General features: G+C 44.7%; 1 protein-coding gene across 3 annotated transcripts in view; it reads right to left on the minus strand.

Moving 5' to 3' along the window:
* Window positions 1-453: 453 nt before the first annotated feature.
* PLA1A (phospholipase A1 member A) overlaps window positions 454-22,389 on the minus strand; it is a 31,965-nt gene continuing 10,029 nt past the window's right edge. Inside the window, exons 2-12 of one of the 3 annotated variants that reach the window (XM_008631740.2) lie at window positions 16,653-16,729; window positions 14,913-15,114; window positions 13,434-13,611; window positions 12,606-12,714; window positions 9,315-9,416; window positions 8,403-8,492; window positions 7,392-7,559; window positions 6,263-6,352; window positions 5,698-5,806; window positions 2,203-2,367; window positions 454-921 (exon numbers count right to left, since the gene is read on the minus strand). In XM_008631740.2, coding sequence (XP_008629962.2) covers window positions 837-921; window positions 2,203-2,367; window positions 5,698-5,806; window positions 6,263-6,352; window positions 7,392-7,559; window positions 8,403-8,492; window positions 9,315-9,416; window positions 12,606-12,714; window positions 13,434-13,611; window positions 14,913-15,114; window positions 16,653-16,729 — 1,375 coding nt within the window. In that variant the 3' untranslated portion in view covers window positions 454-836. Of the gene's footprint in view, window positions 922-2,202; window positions 2,368-5,697; window positions 5,807-6,262; window positions 6,353-7,391; window positions 7,560-8,402; window positions 8,493-9,314; window positions 9,417-12,605; window positions 12,715-13,433; window positions 13,612-14,912; window positions 15,115-16,652; window positions 16,730-22,389 lie in introns of those variants that run through there. The other 2 variants (XM_017731900.1, XM_017731901.1) reach the window with 2 other exon arrangements.

Below are 22,389 nucleotides of genomic sequence, written 5' to 3' on the forward strand. Positions count from 1 at the left end.
TGTATGCAGAAATGATGAAAGACTTGTCACCTCTTTAATTTGCACATGGTGTGGAAAAGGTGTGGGTGTGTTTTTTCTGTGGTCATGCATCTTGCTGTAATCTTTCACCAGTTATTTCCAGACATCAACTACTTTTTCAGGTCTGAAAGGCTGTGCTGAGTTCCTGGAACTAATTTGTGTTAGGTGGCCCTGTTGCTACAATGCTCCATTCTCCCACTACCTTGTATTCTGGGCAGATGGTCAAAGCAGTGCAAAATTGGATGTGAGAGCACTGTGCTGCTCCTGGTGTCAGCTTCACTTCATGTGAGCTTCAGAGAGAATGATGCACAGAAAGCATCTCATAGATGGGACTAGTGAGTTTCCCACTGGAGTCCTGGCTAAGAATGACTCCTTCCTGTGCCAAACTTGGGCCACACTGTTTCCCCTTGCTGAGGAAAAATAATACCTGTCACCTTTAATATGAAGATTTCAGGACAGTTTAATATAAAACACTAATGAATTATGCCAATACTCCCACTATGAAAAGTGGTATTATCTACTCCTTCTTTCATACAGATTGAACCTTGAGATTAAATGACTTGCCTGTCTCACTTTGAGAGCTGGGTACACAACTTGTGAGACAAAAGTTTCAATCCAGTCTTTTAACTGGAAGGTTTTGCTGTAACCAGTTAACCTTGTATTTGCCAATCTGCCACACACTTCTTTTCCTTGACATCTTGCCCCTAATGCAGGGAGTAAAAAACCCATCCAGTTTTATGGTCAATGTATCATCTGGTAGCAGAGAGCAGCAGTAGGTTTAGAACTCCATTCTGGTTTTGTGTATCCTGAAGGCAGAGCTAGGCACAAGCAGTAGGCAGGTCATAAGAGATGTCTGTTTTGCTGTGGAGGGTGAGGCTCCAGGGCAGACATGACATTGTCCTGCTGTGGGAAGAGCACAGAGAAGTCAGGCTGGGCATTAGCAGATGGAAGTTGCTATCCTAACACAGAAGCAAGTCAGGTGCTGGACCTTGTGCTGCTTTGCCAGGGTATAGTGGATGGGGTGCTGTGCCCTGGCTGGGATGGACTGGCTGGAAGGGCGTGTATGGGCTTGTGTCCTTCACCCTTCCCTGACCCCTCCAAGCAGCACCATTGTTGCTCTGGGTGCTCCCAGCATAGTGACAGCAGCACAGTTGTGAGCTTGTGCAACTCTACAGCTTTCTATCTGTACCAAAGCCAAGTTCAGTGCTTCCAGGGGTGCAGGTTAGCACCTCTTTCAGGCAATGTGCCTTGCTGTCCCATTCATAAGTGATAAAAGCACATCAATCCCAACTTTGGAGTGCAAAACATGCTAGTAAGGAATAGTCCTTATACTCAAGGGAATACCTGGTATTTATGTAGGAGTGCCTTTTTTTTTTCCCCTTTCTGGGCCTACTGAATATATTTTTACTGCCTAGAGCTTCAGCCTCCTTACTGTCCACCAAAACAGAATTTGAACCTGCTTTGAAGTATCCAGTAGTTTGCTTCAGCCTTCCGCCAGCATTTCAGAAGCGATGTGGACAGTTTAATGTGTCAGTATAGACCCAGCTGTTTCGTCCTGCCTGCAAGAACTTGGATCTGCAAAACTCCTGGCAAGAATATTGTATTATGGAGAAGACCTTTCTCAGGATGGGAAGGACTTGGCTGCTTTTACTCCAGGAAAGGTAAATATGGCTGAAGGTCTATACCATGTCTGGCCTAGAAAATGCCAAAATGGTTGTCTAGCCTTAGTGCTTTATAAACCTTGCTGTATAAGACACAGAAATATATTACTGGTCTTCTGTTGTCTCATCCTGAAAAATGTTCACCTGTCATGTTTTAGATGGGGGCCCATTGTAGACAGGGGAAGATGGAGAGGGCAAGCAAGGATACAGGAATAAATTCTAGTTAGTACAAGCTTTTGCCATGGTTTGTGACTGAAGTATCTTCAAGGTGATGTGAGTTGCAGCTGTATTCCTTCCATGGCACCACACTTTCATCCTGGGGCAAGAATTTCAGAAAACTCCTAGAAAACTACCTTTGCAGCTTTTCTCTTTCACAAATACAAGATGAGTTACATGGGACACAGAGGTGATGGGAAAGACCTCTTTACATGTGTCCCTAAATAGGAAGAAGAATGCATTGCTTCAAGCCACAGGCTGCATCCACAGGCTCAGTGTATCCCTGTACAACATTCCTGTGGCTTACCTGCTGTTGAGAGGCAGCGGTGCTACACAGAGCTTGCCAACAATGGATGGCTCATCCTTGCTCCAAAAACGATTCTTGGGGATATACTTCAGGGTCACACTGTTTATCTGGCAGAGGGGAACTTGGTGAGCCAGCAGCTGTTTGCCTGTCTCCTGGTCCTTAGGTCTGCAAGGCGGGATGAGAGATGTGAGGGATGTGTTCCATGAACCTACAGATACAGTCCATGTGCATATCCATGGAAACACTGGAGGAACCTGCACTATTATTGTGAAGCCCTCACATAATAAAATGGAGTGAGAAGACTCATCTGTCAAAACTAGACATTGCATGAGCTGTCTCTCCATGTTTTACCTCTCTGTTCAGGAATATTTCTGTATAAATATCCTTCCTTCCATCACACAATTACAACCACTGTTCTAACTGTTGTGTATCAATTGAAACACTGCTCACCTTGCCACAGATGGTAGATAAGTCAATATCTATGAAATGGTGAATGGCATGGATGGGGACCAGTTGTTCACCATTTCTTCCAGTACCAGGGTTCATCAAAGAAGGCCAAGAGGTGGCAGGCTCAAAAAAATGCACACTGCACCATTCCTTTCAAGCTGTTAAAATCCTTGCTGTGGGATGTTGTGAATGCCAGAAAGTTTACATGGCTCTACAAGTCAGAGGAGGGGGACTGGACAAGTTTGTGGAATACAAAAGCTGGTAAGAATAAAGATCTCATCTTTGGTTCTGAAAGTCCCTGAGATGTAACTAGACACTGGGAAACTCTGTGGGGAAGTATTGCTACATGCTTACCCAGAGATTTTTTATACTCTTCTCTAGCTACTTGCTTTTGATCATGTTGAAGATGGGATGCTTGGATAGAGGGACCTTTGTCTGTCACTATGCTCTTACCCAGGCAATGTGAACTGAGAAATAACAGAGGTTTGGTAATGAGCCAACGACCAGAGCCCAGTCAGCTGTGTGCCACAGATGTGTCCTGCCCAGGCATTTTAAGTCCCTTCTGTGGAGTCCATTCAGTGGGCCTTACACTTGATGTACTTGGCACCTCCTAGAACACGGAGATCATTGATTTCCTTGTGCCCATGAAGAATGACATCTGTGCAGCTGATTTGGCACGATCCCAGAACCACCTGGGTGACTGTCTGATCAGAAACATGCTGGCAGGGAAAGGGGAGAGGTGACAAAAGGGTCAGGAAGAGTCTACAATTCTGCTAACCAAAGTAGCTCTCAGGTACAGGCTGACAGCAGCACTCACAGCAGCCAACCCACACCAGCACACCCAGTCCCTCTCTTACACTGCAGCAGTAGTTGCTGGGTTTTGTGTGTCTGTGTCTGGCTTGAAGCTGCTAAAAATAAGAGGCATGACAAAATTGTGGTTATAAAAGTGAATAATGGATAGCAAATGGAAGCCATCTCTCTATGGCATATTGTCCATGGACAGAGGAACACAATACAGTTAACCGTGTTGAAGAGAGCCACTTCTGGGACTGACACTTGGTCCAACCCTGCACAACCTCTGGATGGATGTAGGAGACTTGGCTGGCTTCAGAGGTTTGCTTTCTTGGATATGGAGGATGATGTCATGTGATGTGTAAGCACACAGCAGTGCAGCTGGGAAATATCCTGTGTAACAAACTCCTCACTCATCAGCCCCATGTCAGCTACTGACGGTTGGGGACATGTCTCCTGGAACACTCTGAGCAACATGTGGGGAGGAGTGAGATTGGAATGGGTATTTGGGAGAGGAGATGAGAAGGGCAATGTGGGGCAAGACACAACCATGTGAGTCCCTTGCTGAAGGTTTGAGACTAGCTGAGCACTCCCAAGTAAGTCCTTCCACACTTCTGGGAAACTGCAGGAGGATATACATATCAGATCATCTGAGATAACTCACTGATCGATCAGTGTCTGAGCTGTGATGTGAGGATCTATGTTTAGATGCCCATTTGATACTCTGAGCTTGACTGCACTGGAAGCCTGAGCTTTGCCTAGAGCAGGGAAATTTGCCCTTTGTTACCAGTGAGAATTAAAAGGAGTATCTTCAGTTTTATACTCTCAAATCTGTAGGTTTATTGCTGTGAGCAAATTTTTCAGTTTAGCCTTGTGCTTCTAAGAAAGGCATTTAAATGAAACACAGCTGCTGTTCCCCCCGCAGGGCATCTCTGGATAGGTTACCCTGCTCTAACTCCACTGTCTCATTAAAACCGGAGGGTACAGCAAAGCTTCGGGATTGCCTGCCTGGCTCACAACCCCGGGCAGCCTTTCCCTCCAGCGCTCACATGCCTTCTGCTGGACTTGCACCAGACCCTACGTCCGACAACTGCCGCTGGAAGTGGTGCACAGATCCTGGTCTGACCTCGGTATTCCTATTTCTTCCCTTCTGCATCTGTGGAAAAGGCAGGTTTGGCTTCCAAGCCAGGAGGAGTTGAGCAGACTGAGCTCCACCAGGCTGGAGTACAAACCCAAATTGTGGTGCCTGGCTGGAAATCTGTGACCAAGCATCTATGTCACTCTGGAGAGTACCCTAGAGTGTGGCTTCCCCTTCCCCATTTCTCACCCTTACCTCCTGCCCACAATTGAAGCAGCAACACCATCAGCTCTAGGTCACAATATTTTGGCTTAGCAGTAAGGACTCTGTGGGATCCAGCACTGGAAGCCCTCTGATCCCAGGAGAGCTGGCTGGGACTCTTTAGCAGGCAGCTTTCCTGCTTCCTGAGGCAGCCAGCAGCATGTGCTAGCTGCATTGTGGTTCCCAGTCCACAACAATGAGCAAGGAGTAGGAAGAAGTGAGGAAGAGTTCTAGGGAACTTGCTGGGGTGGGGAGATCCCCTTGTGGCAAGAGCTGTGGAAGCTGTGGAGTCTGATCCTTTAATTCAGACACAGTCTGAGTGGTGCTTTCAAGAGACATCTTTCTGTCTACACAGGGGATCTTGATCCCTTGCCCTTTGCTTTTCCCTGCAATGGGAGCATGAGAGCATTGATGCATTACTGCAGAAGCAGCAAGCTACTAACACATTTCTGACTATGCTGAGGTGCACTTGTCTCCTCATTGCAACTGCTGTCCTCTTGGGCATCAAGAGAAATGTCTAAGCCACCAAGTCTATCAGTCTGGAGCCTCTGGTGGATGGGGTCTTGCTGTAAGCCACCCCTGTCTGCCAGAGCAGGGCTAATAACTATCTGACAGTGATTGCAGTTTGGTGGCACCAGGTCCAGGCTATGGTGTGGAAAGGAAAGCAGCACAGCCACACAAAGTATGCAGATCTGGGGGTCCCAGGGTGTTCCTACTGCTTTGTGCACTCAGGGAAGATGTGGACCCAGTCAGGGTTACTGAGTAATGGTAGCACATGCCTGGTTCTTCAGGGCCTTTAAGGAAAATGTGGAGAGACTCAAGAAACAAGGCTGTGGTTCATCACTCAGGGAAATACACTGTTGTTTTGCCTTTCCTGGATTAGGATGAACAGGCCAGAAGCACGCACTGTCACTCACATGGTGATCTTTGCTGTGTCCTTGGTGCTGTTGCTGCTGAAACTGATCTCAATGCTGGTGACTCTGTTTCTTTTCTTCTGCAAGTGGAACTCAACCAGGCTGTGGTGGACTGAGCAAGAGGCAAAGAATGTGGGAGTGAGGACAGGTACTATCTGTAGGACTTACCCATGCCAAAAGAGGGGCTCTAGCACTCATTCCCTGGCCCCACCAGCAGAAAAGATTAGACAGACATAAGAAAGAATCAAGTCTCTGTGCTATGTGAGGCACAGGGGGCATGTCTGTATCGTCCAGTGTGAACAGACAGGCATTTTCAATCCCCTTTTCTTCAGTCCTGAAACCATGTGGTTGTGTCAGTTCAGGGCTGTGCTCACACTAATAAAGCTGTTGGAAAGGGCTTTGTGGAGGAGATGTGCAGGCTTATTGCTCTTCAGCGGTGTGTCTCAGACCCTGTGGCCCACAGCAGCTGATTCTGATAAGATAGCATGCTGTAACTACCTAGGCTCCTTGGAGGATGTGCCTCATTGGCCAACACCCTTCTGGCTCATTTTTCTCTCATGCTACTTACCACAGAATGGGGCTGAAGGACTTGTCATTAAAAAAACTTTCACTTCCTGGGGCAGCCTGCTCATGTTGACACCTGCCTGCTCCAGCAGGCCTGTGGGAGGAAATAAGGTCAGTGCAGGGAAAGCCATGAATGACAGAATGGAAATATAATCAGTCACCTCCTTTCAGCCTGCCTGACTCCCCTGTCTCAGAGAACAGATCCCGTTTTTATACCAGTGTAAATCAGAGCAAGTACAAGTTTGTGGTGGCTGTTTGACAGGTTAACATTCCCTCAGAAAACCTACTCTGGCTACCCCAGGTAGTCATCACCAGAGAACCTCTTGGTGGCTTTTTTTCCATTCCTCTGATAACAAACTGTGCTATCAGTTGCATCTGTGTAAAATGAGCAAGACTGAAGACTACCAAGTCAGGAAACTTAGTGTAGATGTAAATGACAGTGCAAACACAAGGGAAATTGAATTCCTTGGTCAAATGAGGAAACCACCGTAATTCGGGGCCTGCATCATTGACTAGCTGGCAAAATGGCTTGGGGAGATGGGGAAGGAGTGGCTGATCTGAGAGAACCTATACCAAAAAAGGCCTCTCTTTATGTTCCTCTGGTACCATACTGGAAATAGCAGCAGAGGACACTTCCTTTCCTCATGCCACAGCCCAATTTCAGAAGCCTAAAAGAGGCATCTATTACCTTCTCCCAGTCCAGAGAGTTCATCTTTGGGGTGACCATGGCAGAAATTTATGAAAAGGAGGTGACTCAGCAACAGAGTTGTGTAGAAGAATGAGACTTCAGGCTTGAACTAAAATTTCCAGCTGCTTCTCTGAACAAGACATTTTTTTAAGCAATTGCCCACTGATTCTGGCAGGTGATTCTGGAAACTCTCTTTCAACACATATCTGGGTCCTAGGAAATGTTTAAAGATCAGAAATGTTCAAGGTTTTGGTGTTCTACCTAGGGCAATATATGAGCTTTTATATGTGTATATATAGAAGCCTGAAAATGAAACAGCTTCTCACTCTTCCCAAAGAGATCCAAAGCAAATCCTGCACAGAAAAATCTAGACTGCATCCTGTGCTCTGCACTGACACCATCATATTGTCATCTGCTCCGGGAAGGTGTCATGTTGGTACTGTACCTATTCTGGGACAGGAGTACAAGAAGGGTTCTGCACAGTCCAGGCAATGACCATTTAGAAAATCTTGATGACTGGCACAGGGGAACCCCATGATGGGGCAGGGATGGTTCAAGGCACTGATGTAGAGATGTACTGCCCGCATGTGATCACAGATCAGGAAGTTATAGCCTGCAAGGAGAAAATCAACCAGAGAAAAGCAGCCATGAGCCTTCCTCTTGGCTGCAGTTTTTTTGCACATTCCCAAGGAACTGGGAGTCAAGGAACACTCTTACTGCAGTGATCACCTTCCCATTAATAACATTTTGCAGGACATTTCTGTGACTGCAAGCTCAGATCCCACTGCAGAAAAAGTTCTGCAGAAAGTTAAAAGTGTACCTATCTCTCAGACTGAGTCCCGTAGAAGAGGGGGACCACAGAGCTGTCATGTTTCTGTCAGTGTCCCATCAGTCAGGCCCCAAGCTCTCTGTAAGGGGGTGCAGCAGCTTTGACTCCCACCTGTACTGGAGCCCCAGCTATGGGAAATGAGATACCATAGGTATCCCAGGTAAGCTGAGCCTCAATGCAGCTGACTCATACAGAACAGATTTGAGTGTTAGTGAGTCCACACTGTTTACTGTGGAAAGTCCTCTTCTCTAGAAGAAAAGGACAGTAAGTGTACAAACTGCCTCTCTAAGTAGACACAACTTGCAGCAGGAAAACCAAAAGCAGCTTTCATTAGTGATACCTAAGAGTCTTTTTAGCAAAAGTGTCATCTCTACTGATGCTAGGGTTTTGTGTCATAGGGAAGCATCACCAAAATCACATCTCTTGACAGTGGTGCTGCCAAGACACTTGATCTGTATGTGATTTTAATGTCACCTGCTTCCTGTACTGCTGAGAAGAGAGGTGGGCTGTGAATACATGTTCGTCTTGCTTTGCTGTCTGCCCTGGCTGTAGCAGGAGCTGCTTGCCATTTTCACAGTCTGCTAAATGGCCTTGAAAGCTCTTCACTTGGCCAGAGAGTGTTCTTACCTGCAGAGATGAATCGGGGGCATCCTGGCTGATCTTTGCCTCCATTGACAAAATAATCGATGTGGCCTACAGGAATCCGGATCCCGAAATCTGAAAGGAGGTGAATTGCCACTTCATTTTCAGACTTGGCTCTTCTGTAGGCTTTACCCTACATGTTTATGACAGGTCCCAATAATATGTTGAACATTAGTAGTACTGGAGCCAGCCCCAGTGCTGGAGACATCAAGGCCAGATTTCCTGCTTCTACATGCCTGAACTGTGCAGGTTTCATGCATAGAGCAGAAAATGCTCCAGGCCCTGCCTTCAAAATTACTGGAAACTCTGTCTTCACCACCACCTCAGCGAGTCTAGTTTTTGATTCTATGTAAAGGAGAACTAAGATCACCACAGCCTTAATGTGGGATTGTGAAGCATAATTGAGAGTTGTGTTGGTAGAGGTTTTTGTGGTCTCCAGGCAAAAGGTGTGACTTAAAGGCACCACATTATTCTTTAGCACATGCTCTTCCTGTGTAGATCCTCAGTGCTTTGGAGAAGTTACTCAATTTTTGCACCAGCTCTTGGTTTGACTCTGTTATTTTCCGACAGCACTCTCAGTGGCACCTTTCTTACATCAGGTGGGAAAAAACAAAGTGAGACTAGACCTATAAATTACTTTCATTCAGTAAAAGTCCTGCTGAGCTGGTTCTGCATAAACTCAATCTGCTGTATCAATCTCCACCTGTCTGTCTGTTGTTTGAAGTGCTCTGGGGCATGAATTCATCATCAAACCCTTTCTTAACAAGAAACTTCCTCAGAGTGAACCTGAACTCACAGTAGTCTGATAAAAAAGGGACAATGACCTACAGACTCCTCAGCAATAATGATGTCAGAAGGACCAGAAGCCCAGGCCGAGGAAGAGGGAAGGCAGCTTACTGTCAGCATCGGTATGAATGGCTTCTACGAACAGGGCATCCCCAGGATCCAGGCGTTCCTCAGGGCTGGCTCTGGTGTACTTAGGGCCTGCAGGATCCAGGGCTGTAACAAAATCAAACACCTCAACAACAAGTACTCTTCAGCCCCTCTCCTTCTTATTTCTGGACCAGTTATTTTATCTAAATCTTTAAAAATCTTGCTAGGCAGAAATAATAAATTATTCCCAGGTCTCAGCGATTACGCTCCGGAATAGTTTCTGCCAGCACCAGCTTCCACTACAGATTCCTTGCATTGTCCTCCACTGTTGCACACCCTTTTAGCAATGTTTTAACTCTAGGCTGTAAAGCCATGGCTGAGCTTTAAATAGCTCTGACAGAGTGGGTGCATAGTGTCTCTTGGAGTTTTGATGAAAGAGAATCAAACTTTTAATGCCTTCCCAAATTGTACTGTCATGTGTATTGGCACTACAGTCTGAGAAATATCACGAGATCAGCAGTTAGGTGGTGAATTCAGCACTCCAGGCATTAACCAACTGAGGAATTACAAAAGTTTCATACTATCTAACAATTTTAAAACAAAGAGGCTTCTGAGCCCTCTCCCCACAAATAAAATTGAGTCTTTAGCAATCATCTACATTTTTGCCTAAAATTTGCTCCTAGAGCAACTTCTGGGGACTCAAAGGAACACAGAAAAGTATCCTTGGCATTACCAAGGAGCAGATTAAAGGTAATTTTTTTCTGAGGTTTATCCTATTTCCATTTTGTAGAAAAGTAACCTCACAAGACTTTTTTTCACTCTGCAGACAACAATAGTTTAGGAAACAGGTCTGCTCTACGTGCCACTTAGCCTTGGAGCTGGCTGGTTTCACTGCTTTGGACTCAGTCCTATTAATTGTCTATGGAGAAGGCAATATCAACTATGTACAAATGGGCATGTCTGCAATTGTGAGGGGAGAGGGAAGGGGAAAAGGAAAAGAAGGGAAAAAACCTACTTTCCGGTTCTTTCTGTAAATAAAAGCTGAGAATGAGACTTAAAGGTTCTTTAATCTTGATATGCACAAAAAGCTCAGAGGTTCCTCACCCACTTCTACAGACCACGTTGTAGTAAAAGGCTTCTAAAGATACTGAAAATCATTCTTTGGTGTGGCATGAAGTTCATGCTGAGGAGACAGAAACCTAATATGAACAGCAGTCAACTCTAGCACAGCTCCAATGCAAGCAGCTTTGTATCCTCTCTCCTCTATCCCTTCCTTCTCCAGGCACAAGCTGCAAAAACTCCATTGAGATGTACATCTTTGGCAGCTAAGGAAACTATTTACTGGAGCTCTACATGCAAATTACTTCCTTCAAGGTTTTTAATTTCCTCTGCAAGTACTGAAACAAAGTGTTCTTTTCTGAGTTTGGTAAGTGCTGTTCATTCCAGTTTCTTTCCTGCACAAGGAGATATCCAGTGGAACAGGCATGGATTAAAGAAAGTCACTTTGTTAAAGTCAAGTCTGTGCTCTGATCCTAAGACTCCCTCTGGTTTTGCTCCACACAGCCCTTCTTAGCTGACTGAAAACACCTCTGCAGATTGTGGCTCTGGGATCACATTCCTGTGTGAGTGTACACATGTGTGTGAGGAGGCAGAAGATGAGATCAGACATACCTTGGGTCTAATCCAACCTGTCTAGGCTCCTAAATCTGAACTGGAATCTGCAATACCCAATGTGCCTATCAAATCTTAGGATAAACAGGAATGTGGAAAAGGGGTTGTATTCTAGCAGAGTTACAAATGGAATAAATAAATCTACAGAGCTTCTATTACATGTGGACAACACAAAGGGGAAGAGTCTTTAACTCTGAAGCTAATTACCATGGTTTCATGGAAATGTCTGCTTCTGCTCATCTGAAGACATCACCGATCATAAAATTCTGGTGCAGGACAGTCGCTACTCCAATTTTCTCCTAATGTAAAGTTTGATTCACAGCTTTAAAAAGGGCCCAGCAAGAAATTCAGTTTCTGTTAAGAAATGCCTGTATTTCATGCAGCATGGGAAGCTATGACATGTGAAGACTGAACCAACATTTCTCTGGACTGCCCTGCCGAGTGTGCAGCGAGAGCCTTCCTGAGGATACCTCTGTGAAACAGACCAACATGGGCTGAGGCAGACTGGGATGTGAGGCCACACTACTGGAGACTTTATGTCTGTTCCTTCTTAGTGGCATTCCCCTCCTATTAAAATGAATCTCTATCATTGGAGGTTCTCAGAATTTAGTAAAACCCTTGACAATCTGATATAACTTGCAATGCAGCCCTGCTTTGAGGAGGGGTGATGGTGGTGGTGGTGGTGTGTGGACTAGGGACCTTGCAAAGTCCCTCCTTACCTAAATGATTCTGTGACTTTATTCATGCTCCACATGTAAGGGCTGATGAGGTCCTGAGTGCACCAAAAGCTCTAAGTGACAGGATCAGCCTATAACCATCTTGCTCTGTATTTCCCTCAGTGGAACCTCTTCCTCACACCCAGGAGTCTGGCTGTGTTTAAGGTCAGCTCTGATTTGGTACAGTTAGACCAGCCTACTGTGAAAACAGCCAGCTTGTGGGGGACAACAGCAAGAAGCCTCATCTGGGTCCTCCCAACGCTGGCTCAGGCTCTTGCTTTTGTTCCTTGCCTGAGCTGTGTGGTAGGGATGCCATGCCCTGCCCTGTGTCTTGTTGGTCCTGCCTTTATCTTGCTGACTTGACTTCCCAGCTTGATCTTGGGCTTGCCTTGTCACTACAAACTTGCCTGGTGATCACTGGACTGTGGTTGAGCCTGGTTCCTGTCACTGGACCTGCTCTGCTCTTCTTGCCCAGACACAGTAGGACCATATTCCTTGTCAGTGAGGCCACTGCCCACCTTGCTGTCCCCTTGGCTCTCAGCTCATGTTTTTCTGCAGAGCAACTCACTCCTGCTGCTCCCCCCACAATTGTATTGTGGACTTTAATTCTAAGAACCACACGTACATGCTATAATTTGGAAGCAAAGCTTGTGGGTGTTGTGGGTTTTCACTAGTCATGAGGGCTCGTACTTTTCTAAGCTGGCACCAATTTGAAGAGTGTAGCAGAGGTGGAAGGACCTTTTTGAAAATCTTGTGCTCTTTTGGAAGCGTGGAGGGGACTGATGGCTGGAAAGGCGCTGTCAGAATCTAAGCTTGGATCTAATGAGCCCTTACGAAATTAAAAGACCACTCTGAATGACTCCCCTTTCTTGCTCTTTCATTCTCTCTTGAAGAACAGGTGAGGACCCCAGACTCAGTTTGGTGATACCTGTTATCCGTCCCAGGTGACCACCATGGAAGTGCCCCACCAGGCCCCCAACATGTGCTCCAAGGCTTACTCCAATGATGTGGATAGATGTCCCTGAGACTCCCAGGGCCTGCAGGGTGACAAAAATACAAATTTATGTCTCTGTAGCAGAAAGGTGAAATACCCTGTCCCAGCCCACACAGCAGCTCTGTAACTCTCCTGATGTAGCATTGCTTTTGAGGTGTACAGTGGAAAACCAGATAGTTAAGGAAATGATGGGTATTGCCCCTTCTGTTTTTTAGAGCCTTTCTTTAGGTCCACAGATGCAAATCCAGCCCTAAACAGGTCAGTCAGCAATGCAAACGTTTTGTGGAGAGTTTACATGTAGCTGGTTAACACAAAGATTCATTACCCTGATTGCAGAAGTCTTGTTCAGCTGTGCTTTGCACGAACAGAGTGGGACACATCTGGGTTTTTCCACATACTGGGAAGTATATCTGAAGCCCAGAGCAAATATAATCCAGCCTCAGATCTCACTCCCTCCAGCTTCCTGGACAAAATTTCTGAGCAGAAGAAGACTGTCCAGTGAATATGGATCTGAGAAAACCCAAGGCAGGTTTTAGGTTTGTCCTGAGCTGGAGAGGCAGCTGACAACTGGGTTTTTTTTTCCAGAAAATATCAAAATTCAAAAAGAAGAAGAAAAATGGTGGCATGCTCAAGCCTGGACCAAAAGAGGGGAAAAAAGAAAAATCTGGAATAAAAAAATCCAGTTGTCCAACATCTGAATACAGCAGGTTGGGAGCAGTTCCCTGCTCATGCTCCCTGCACTGGAAACGCACAGTAGCTTACCAGGAGCTTGCTGATGAACTGTGAGATGACCAGGGCCAGCCGTGTGACATTTTCCACTGCTGAGGGATAGGCTCCTGTAGACCCATAAACCCAGTCTACTGCAATCACATTCACCTGGCTGGTGTGCAGTATGGCTTGGACAAGCCCTTCAATCCAGGAAGGTTTGGTACCCAAAGCCCTGTGGAGCCACCAGAGACAAGGATGTTAGGTGTTCCCCAAGCAGGGCATGTGCCAGTGTGTAGTTCACTGGTGCTGGAGCTTCACATGTCTCAGAGGAAGCTGCTAGACAGTTGCTGAAAGTTATTTTTGGTGCCAGACACCCACACCTGGAAATTTTTTTTGTGGTGGTGTAGTAACACTTTCCAGAATGCACTGGTTCAGGAGGGAACCAGCTATTTAATGAATGAGATAACATTTGCAGAGCTCAGGCTGAGATCTCAGTCTCGCTGTGGTGTGTCATTTAGCCACCACAGAGCCCACCCGGAGTAAGTGAGCTGACTGGGAACACCTGGATCCTTCTCTGCTGCCAACTGGAAGGAAGTCCTTGGCCAGATCACCTGGTCTTTCATGGCTACATTTCCTCATCTCTAGACAATTAAAAAAAGATAATCTATACCCAAGAATTCCAGAAAAACTGAGGAGGCTCTGTTCTACCCAGTTTTCCTAATGCCATCTGGTGAAGAGTGTGCTATCTCACTTGAAGGCAACAGCAGGTTTTCTGAGAAGACCCTGCAACAGCTGCTGTGGTTTCATCCTGGTCTTCTATGCACTTTCTATTCAGGCTTTTGCACTTCAAAACAAATAATGTTATATGGTCACACCTGACTGAAAAATGGCCCAGAAGCGTGCAGAATGATAGCAGTTAAAAAAAAACCAACCCAGCTCCAATCCCTACACTTTCAAGAATAGAAGGATAATCTGTCTGCTGGGGATTCCAAATGGCTCATCAATCCAGGCTACTGGGCATGAAATCCCAGAAAACCATTTAAAGGGACAAGAATCTTAGAGAACACTTCTTAACTAAAAATGTTGAAAAAAAGGAAAGAAATGGAAAGATGTGAAGGAAGAGGGAGAGAGAGAGAGAGATTAGTAACAGTGAAAGAGAGGGAAGGAAGGAAGAAAAAAAAGAAAAAAGATGTAGTCTAATTTCTAACTTTTTTTAGGCTCCAGAAAGTGTGAAGCAGACACACAAAAAGGCAACTGGTCACAAACTAAAGTACTTCAAGTTGTGCTGTAATGAGGGGTGTCAGCAGCATTTTCCACCAACAGCCTCCCGGAAAATTCCCAGATCCAGTTTGAGGCTGAACATCCCAATCTCTGCTCTTAGCAGTTGTTTTTCATGCAGCCACTCTGCTGGGGAGATAAGAAGGTCACACAAGCAGGAGAGTTCCATGACAGCCCACCCAGTGCTTGGGAATGCCCCAGCAGTGTTTAATTTACCAGTGAAAACGTAAGTCACAGTGCTCTTCTTTCTCTCACCTGAAGCCATGGATTATGATTTTGGTTTCCAGGCTGCTGTTGAAGCTGCAGTTCTTGATGCCATCATCAGCTGAAATCAGCTCTCCACAGGTGGGGCTCGAGGAGGTGAACAGAAGAAACTGGACCTTAAGTTTGCTGCCCCGTAGGAAATTGGCCGTCTGGAAATCAGTGCAGTGATGCCCCAAGAGTTTGTCCATATTCCCTGCACAGGAGGGAGGGAGTGGCACATTTAGTCTGTGTCTGTGCAATGGGGAAAAAAACGCCCTCATTCTAATTCATTAGGAAAACAAAGGTAGCAATTTTGCTTCTATTGATAAAGAATAAAAGTATAGAGCATAAATTAAAATGAGACTATTCTGGAAACTTTACCTGACTGATAAAGTTGTTTCTGTCCTTTGATGTAATTCCAGCACTGGCTGGGAAAATAACCATGGATGTCATACTAGCTTTGACTTCTGTGAGTTGTTTTAGCATGAGGTAAATAATACTTTGCTGGTTTCTTTTAGCAAATTGGCCACATACACCACCTACTAAGTACATTTATGAGATTGTTGTTAGATCTTTTAAAAAATGGTTGCTGACAGGTAGTCACCACTGAATGGGGATATTTCTATTCAAATTCTGGTAGGCTTAGTAGAAGGTACAAGTCTAACTGACAATTACATCAAAAGTCCAGAAATAAATATGAGAATGCTGATGAAAAAATATGTCAATGATAATTTCACAATTGATTCATTTACTGCATGAAAATGCTTTATGAGAAGGAAAAGGCAGCTACTGGAAGGAACTTTGACCTAGGAAAAAACCCCATCTGACCTGTAGCTAGTAAAAAAACAGAGCAAATTTAGGCTAGAAAGCAAGCACAAATTTCAGCAGTATGTGTCACTAGCAGTGTTACTTTAAGAGTGGCATCCTGCTGCAATGACAATACATGCACCTTCCCTTTCTGGACTGGAGGAAGTGAAACAGCCTTGAATCTGCACAAATTAATAAAACAATTATTAATTTATTTATTTTTAAATCAAACAACCAGCTTCCCAATTTCCCTCAGAAGACCCTTTACATCAATTAGACAAAACATGTCCTATGGGTCAGCACATTCAATATTCAGATTCCCTTGGAGAATACGAAAATCCCTTACTGTTGTTTATTTTGGTTTTCCTGTGTACTGACAAGGAAGAAAGAGATATTTTTAGAGATCAGGAGCCAGTCTAAGTAGCAAAAGCAGGTCCAGTGCCAGCACAGCGAATGTCAGAAATGGCATAAGATGTGGGGGATCATCAGTAAAGGCAAGGCAGGATGTGCACTGCAGTGAAGCTGCAGGTGATATGGGACTGCAGATGTGATCACTAAGGCAGTCTCGTTGACAATACAGTTAAAGAAAGAAATGGAACTGTGGCATTTCTTTATTTTCTCTCAGCTACCACAGAGTACACCTGCCGAGCTTTAGAAGCAGGAGATGCCACTGCCAGAGGCCGAGTGGTCCCTTTTCTGCATCCTTACACTTCAGGGTAAAGCTGGATCATTCTTGTAAATCAGGTTAATGGAATTAAATCACTGAGAGTGATTGAATCAAAGCATAGGAGAAGACAGGACCATTCTTGCACAACTTTTTCTTCTCGGCACGTAACAAGATTATCACAAGGACCTCTTGACATACAGCTTGTTTAGGGAGAATTGAATTCAGATCCTTCTGTGTAAAGCCTTCAATCCCTTGCTAGGCACTCATGTTTTTCTTACCTGTTTGTGCTGAGCTGGGCAGCATGAGGACAGCAAGAATAATGAGCAGTTTTCTCTTCGGATCCTCAAACATCTTCCTGTTCATCCAGTACATGTATAAGGATTGGGAATAGGATACAGGGGGAAAACAGCTGTGGTTAATTATCAGCTTGACTTTGTAATGATCAACCAGCCTGTGCACTTTTCGGAAAATGACCTAATTTGGATTTTGAGCAGTTACCTCTGCTCTTATTTAACCATTAGTCAAAATCTGAAGCAGAGGCTTCACTGACTTTTTGGTTGACTAAAGGAGATGTTGATCTTCCTTTCCTCCCTACCTCCCTTTCCTCAAGGGAAACTTCTCAATTCAGAAATCAGCTAGTGAAACCAGTCCCAGCAAGCGATAGAGTTACAGTGCTTTATCCTTGCTACCTAGACCTTTCTGCCAAATTCTGACTAGGGATGCTGGTTTATCACAAGGCTTCACAGTAAGTCCATGCCAGGAAGATTCATATCAGCCTTGCATCAAATTTTCCTACTGCATTGCTGTCTTTCCTGTATTTCTACTTTTGGTCAGATACCTGTAACAGCCTAAAGAAGGCAAAACAGTGGATTATATCTGAAAAGTGAAGGGAAAGGCAGGCTAAAATGTAACTGGTGGTCATTTCACCATAACATGCCCAGATTACATTATTTAGAGTGGGGGCACCCTTCAGTAATGCGCCAGCATCATAAGCATGCAAATACTTTAAAAATACCTTTGAATAAAAAAATTTACCACTTTGATGTATACAGATGGAGAAGCGTAAGTGCACACCCAAATGTCTAACACAACATTCATGATGTGGTGGTTCCATATCCCTGGCTGAGATGGACTTTCAGGTAATGACACACCTGTGTCCTGTGTGTTGGTCCATCGTGCTGAACAAGGCAGCTTTGCTCTTGACTGTGCTGAATGGCAGGAATGGTAACAAGATAAGTAAAATTCCCTGTCCAGGCACAAATCTACAGTGGCTTAGTTGAACATTAAAATGAAGAAATTTCATCAGTCTGATCAGGAAGATGACCAAAGACATTTCAAAAAGCATCAGACATTACTTTTCTTTATAACTACTGGTGATAACAGTAATTTCCTTACCCCAGTTTGTTCCACCTGAAGGCTTTGGGACTGTTTTAGGCAGAAGACCATTTTATTTCCAAGTTTACTGACATAAATTTCTCCAGTTTTCACTGAAAGTTAGGGAGCATCAGCTGCCTGGCCTGGAGAACTATTGAAGCCCCATCCCAACAACATCCTCCCAGAGATACATACACAGATACATTCTGGCCCTGAAATACTTGCCTCTGGGATCAAGCTGGCTTATTGTCAGAGGAGCAGGTCCTTAGTGTCTCATAAATATGTCATTGAGTTTGTCAGCCCAAACAATTTTCCAGGATTGAAAGCTGCAATACAAATAGCCAGCTCCTGGCTTCCACCCCAGTCTTCATCTTTCCATCCCCAGCGCTAGATTCATGCTTATTCTCAGATTGTAAAATAAAGCCTGTGCACTCCAATGGGCCCATTCCTTCTTTGCCAAGTCCTATTGGAATTTTGAAATGCCATGTAATACAAAGCAGGCACCAGTATTACAGCCCTAGAGTTAAACAAAACTTTGGCCAAGATGTGCAGATCTATTTTCATTTTGTGTATTTGCAGACCTGTTAAACAAGATCCTGGCGTTTAACAATTCTGCAAATGCACAAAACTGGTGTTTTCTAAAAAAGAAATTTCTTAACAAAATTGAAAATTTTGTTTCCTGAGTAGTTGGTTTTTTTTCTTGTAATCTCATATTTAGTAATTACAGGATGTTTTTTATTATAGCAGCACACTGTGGCAATTTCTTACGCAAGCAGCAAAAGCCGCTCAGTTACTCTGTGCTTAAAATGCTCTTACTAGTAAAACTATTTTGGTGTGAAGAGTTTTCTTTTTATTACTTGTGAACTTAATTACTGAGTAATTATATATTATTAAGTTTTTTAAGTAATTATACATATATTAAGTTTCTGAACTATATATTAGTTCAGAAACTTAATTCCACTTGTTTTACTTCCCAATGGGAGTGATTATAATGGCAGTGGGAGCACTGTTGCAAAGACTTTCAAACCACTTTAGATTTCTTTTAATAGTCCCTTACAGTGCACAATCATGAAGCACAGTGTGATTTGCTTGAGAACGTCAGGGATAAGGAAAGCAAACAAACTTGATTTTATGCACAGATCCTTTTAATTAAAAAAAATTTTTAAACGTGCTTTCTGCATGTTCTAGCAAATGCTGAAAGTGCCAAACTCAGCCGAAAATGTTGAGTCCCCACCCACAAAGCAACAGCTGGCAGAGGCATATAAGCACTGCAAATACCCAGTGGTCAAGTGGATATCTGATCACAAGAAAATTCACGTAGACTGGAAAACTAATTTTTGATACTGGAAACAATGCAGTTGGGGTACCAGCACCAGACCTTGGGGGAAGCCAAGTGTGAGCTAAGGAAATGATGACTATTTAAAATCTCTCCCTGTGGCCTTTGCACTCGAAAAAGGGCATGAAAATACACCCAGAGCTTAGCTCACTGTTAAGTCCCGTGTGAGGAATGAGACAACTCTTGGTTCTTAATTAAAATAATTAAGAACAATGTATTAAAAGAACAATCAGCAAAAAAAATTGCAAGTACAAAAGAATTATAAAGCCAAAAAATCCCCGGGTCTGCAGTGATTAGAGATCTTGTTGGCTGAACCGGCTCAAAAGTCCCAAGGCAGAGACCTTACAACGCTGGGGTGACTTCAGCTAGCCCAAAGTCAGAATGGTTAAATTGCCTTTTGAAAGACGTAGAGGCCCGTGCTCCCAGCATCAGGCTTCACCAGCAACTCATGTGAGGTGAAAATGGCCCCTCCAATCTGGTGTCCAGCACTTTTATAGAGTCTAGGTCCCACCCATGACCGCCCACTGTCCAGCCTCCATGGTCCTGGATGATTGGTGGTGTCTTGAGGTGAGGTAATCTCAGTCTGCCAATGGCTCGCTGTTGTCTCGGGGAAAAAGTCCTTATTAAAATTCCAGGTTGCCACGGTGCTGAGTTGCAGGCCAACGGCCAGGTTCCAAAAATATCTCTCTGTCAGTTAGAAGGTCTCCTTTTTGGCAAAGCTCAAAACTCACTTAAAACTTACAAAGGTTAAGAACACTTGGTAAAAGGTCTAAAACTGGGCTATAAGTATTTCAGAGAACTCTTAAGAACAGGGTAATTAACTTGGACACATACAGGAATTAAGACATTGTGGGTTTTTACCCTTTTTAGGGACTAAAGAGGGGAACAAACTTGTGGAACTTTATTAACAAGGGATTTTTAATGAGGAATTATGTAAAACACTCTTTAATCAACTAATCAGGAGAATAACTTTGGAACTTAATAACTCTCAACTGGGTTGATGATTTGAATAAACAATAATTAAACAATTAACAATTAAAAGTTGAAACACTTAATATGCAAAGGCCAACACTCCATTTCATATATGACATCCTGGATCACCTCTACTGCTGGAATACTTGGTCTCACAGCTCCTGTATTTTCTGTCATTTGCCTGTGGAGTAGAAACCATGGCTCTGTGTTAAGCATGTAGACTCCTGTGTATTGTTCCCAGGACTGACAGAGGAACTGGGATTAGTTCTCATCTCAACAAAATACAATTTGAACTCCCAGCTTTCAGAAGAGTGTCCCAACAATGGCAGAGCGGGAAGTAAACATCGAAGATTGTCTTGGCAACTGAGGAAGACAAAACATGGGCAAGTCTGCCTGGGTACTCTATCAGGGAAGGAGGAAAACCAGTCATCTGAGCCTTTCGTGAGTACTTAACTTATACAGGCACCTGGTATGCCTGTATAAGTATGCATAAGAAGGGAGAATGCATCCTTACCATGTATTAGCAAGTAGAGGAGCCTAGGTGAGGGCACCAGCCTCCATGTTCAAGTTTCTCTCTCACTTTCTCTGCCCTGTGAAGCCCTAATCATCTTCTACAACATGGAGCAGCTCAGTAGGAAGAATATAGGCCTGCCTTAAGTGCATGTGGGCGACCTCCTGTGGTTCCTTCCACCCTAAAATAACCTGTTTCAAAGTGAAACTGTCTGGTTGAGATTCCTCTCTCCTAACCCTGAAGATTTCATGACCTACAGGGAAGTTGTAGCGTGCAAGCATCCTCCCAGCAACAAGATTCAATCCAAAGTCTCTGACATCTTGGGAGGACATTTTACCTAACAAGAGGACTAGTCAGCAGCAGAGAATATGTGCTGCTGCCTGAGAATGCTGCAGGAAGATGGCTATGTTACATTTCTGGCATAAACACTGGGACTTGGAGCCTTTACAGGGTAGGGAGCTCCCTTTGACACTCATTAGACATTGAAAACAGAGGGGAAAAGGTAACTGAGGGACAGAAAGGCTCCATGTGGGTTTCTCTCGCTGAGCAAAAGGAATTTATGGGACAGGCCTGACTCCATTTGTGAGTTACATGTCATGACATTGCAACACAGCTATGGGAAAAGGATCAGTGTTACTCTGTTTCTGTAACAACTGAATGAGACAGAATTGCTCAGCCCAAGATGCAGTGTCACTCCAGCTCATGCTGCAGCCTTCAGCGATGAGTTAAAGGAGCTTACAGTAATTCCTAGAAGGAGAGGGAAAAACAGTTCCTCAGAGTTGGAATATCTTCAGTATTTATTCTGGGAGGATCTCTGGCTAGAGATATCCATGATTGCCAATTTTTTTTTCTGATTCTATTGTGTGAAGAGTAAAGCTGAGGTTGCTCAAAGGGGTGGTGAATAGCCCAACACAGCTGCTCATGAGTGTGGCGGCCAAGTGCAGTGGGAGAGATCCAACTTGGAGAGAAACCTCTGGTGAGAGCCTCCCTCACAGCACTGCGCTGTGCTGGTGTTCCCCAGGACAGGCAGCCAAGCTGCTGGGGCTGAGCATGCTTTGAGGCTGTAAGGTCTGCAGCTGGACTCTTCTCAGCCAGGGTAATGCATTGAGTGGGATGCAGGCGAAGGAGGCTGAAGCATCCACTCACAGCGACTCACTGCCGTGAGAGGAAAGCTGACTCCCAGCTGCCACTGGAGTATTTGTCAGAGCAGCGATTTTTCAATAGCTGCTGAGTATTTATGTTTTCCAAACTGTTGTGGCATTTTCCCTTTCTTCCTCAAAAACACTCAGTAGTGTCAAGAGGCCAGACATCCATGAAACAGAATCTAAGTGTGTTTTAGTTTTGTGAATGGGCTGCTGAGCAGTTGGTGTCAAAAAAACCCCCAGAAGTCAGCGTTGGTTTCTGTTCCATTTTTTTTCCTTCACTCAGCCCCCAGAGACCAACCTCACCTTGGGTGGAACAGGAGAGCGTGGCCAGGCTTAGCCTCGAGCCCATCCCTCAAAAGGTGATATTACCAGGTGTCCCTCAAAGAGAACAATGGGCATTTTTGGAAGCACGAATATCAAACACCAGGCTCCAGGGAATACTAGGAGTGGAAGGTGTCCCTGCCCATGGCAGAGGGGTTGGAACTGACCCAAACTATTCTGTGGTCGTTTCCTGGGGGGGCGGGCTGCCCGCCGCCTGCCGAAGTTCGTTCTTCCCCTAATCTGCGGGCTCCCACTCCACACGAAATTGATTACTTTCAGCTTTTCAATTATCACAGCTGAACCTCCCTGACGTAAGAGCAACGCAACTTCTGCCGCCAGCCTTCGGTGGAGCTGCG

The sequence above is a fragment of the Corvus brachyrhynchos genome, unplaced genomic scaffold (assembly GCF_000691975.1).
Source record: "Corvus brachyrhynchos isolate BGI_N302 unplaced genomic scaffold, ASM69197v1 scaffold3, whole genome shotgun sequence".
NCBI lineage: Eukaryota > Metazoa > Chordata > Aves > Passeriformes > Corvidae > Corvus > Corvus brachyrhynchos.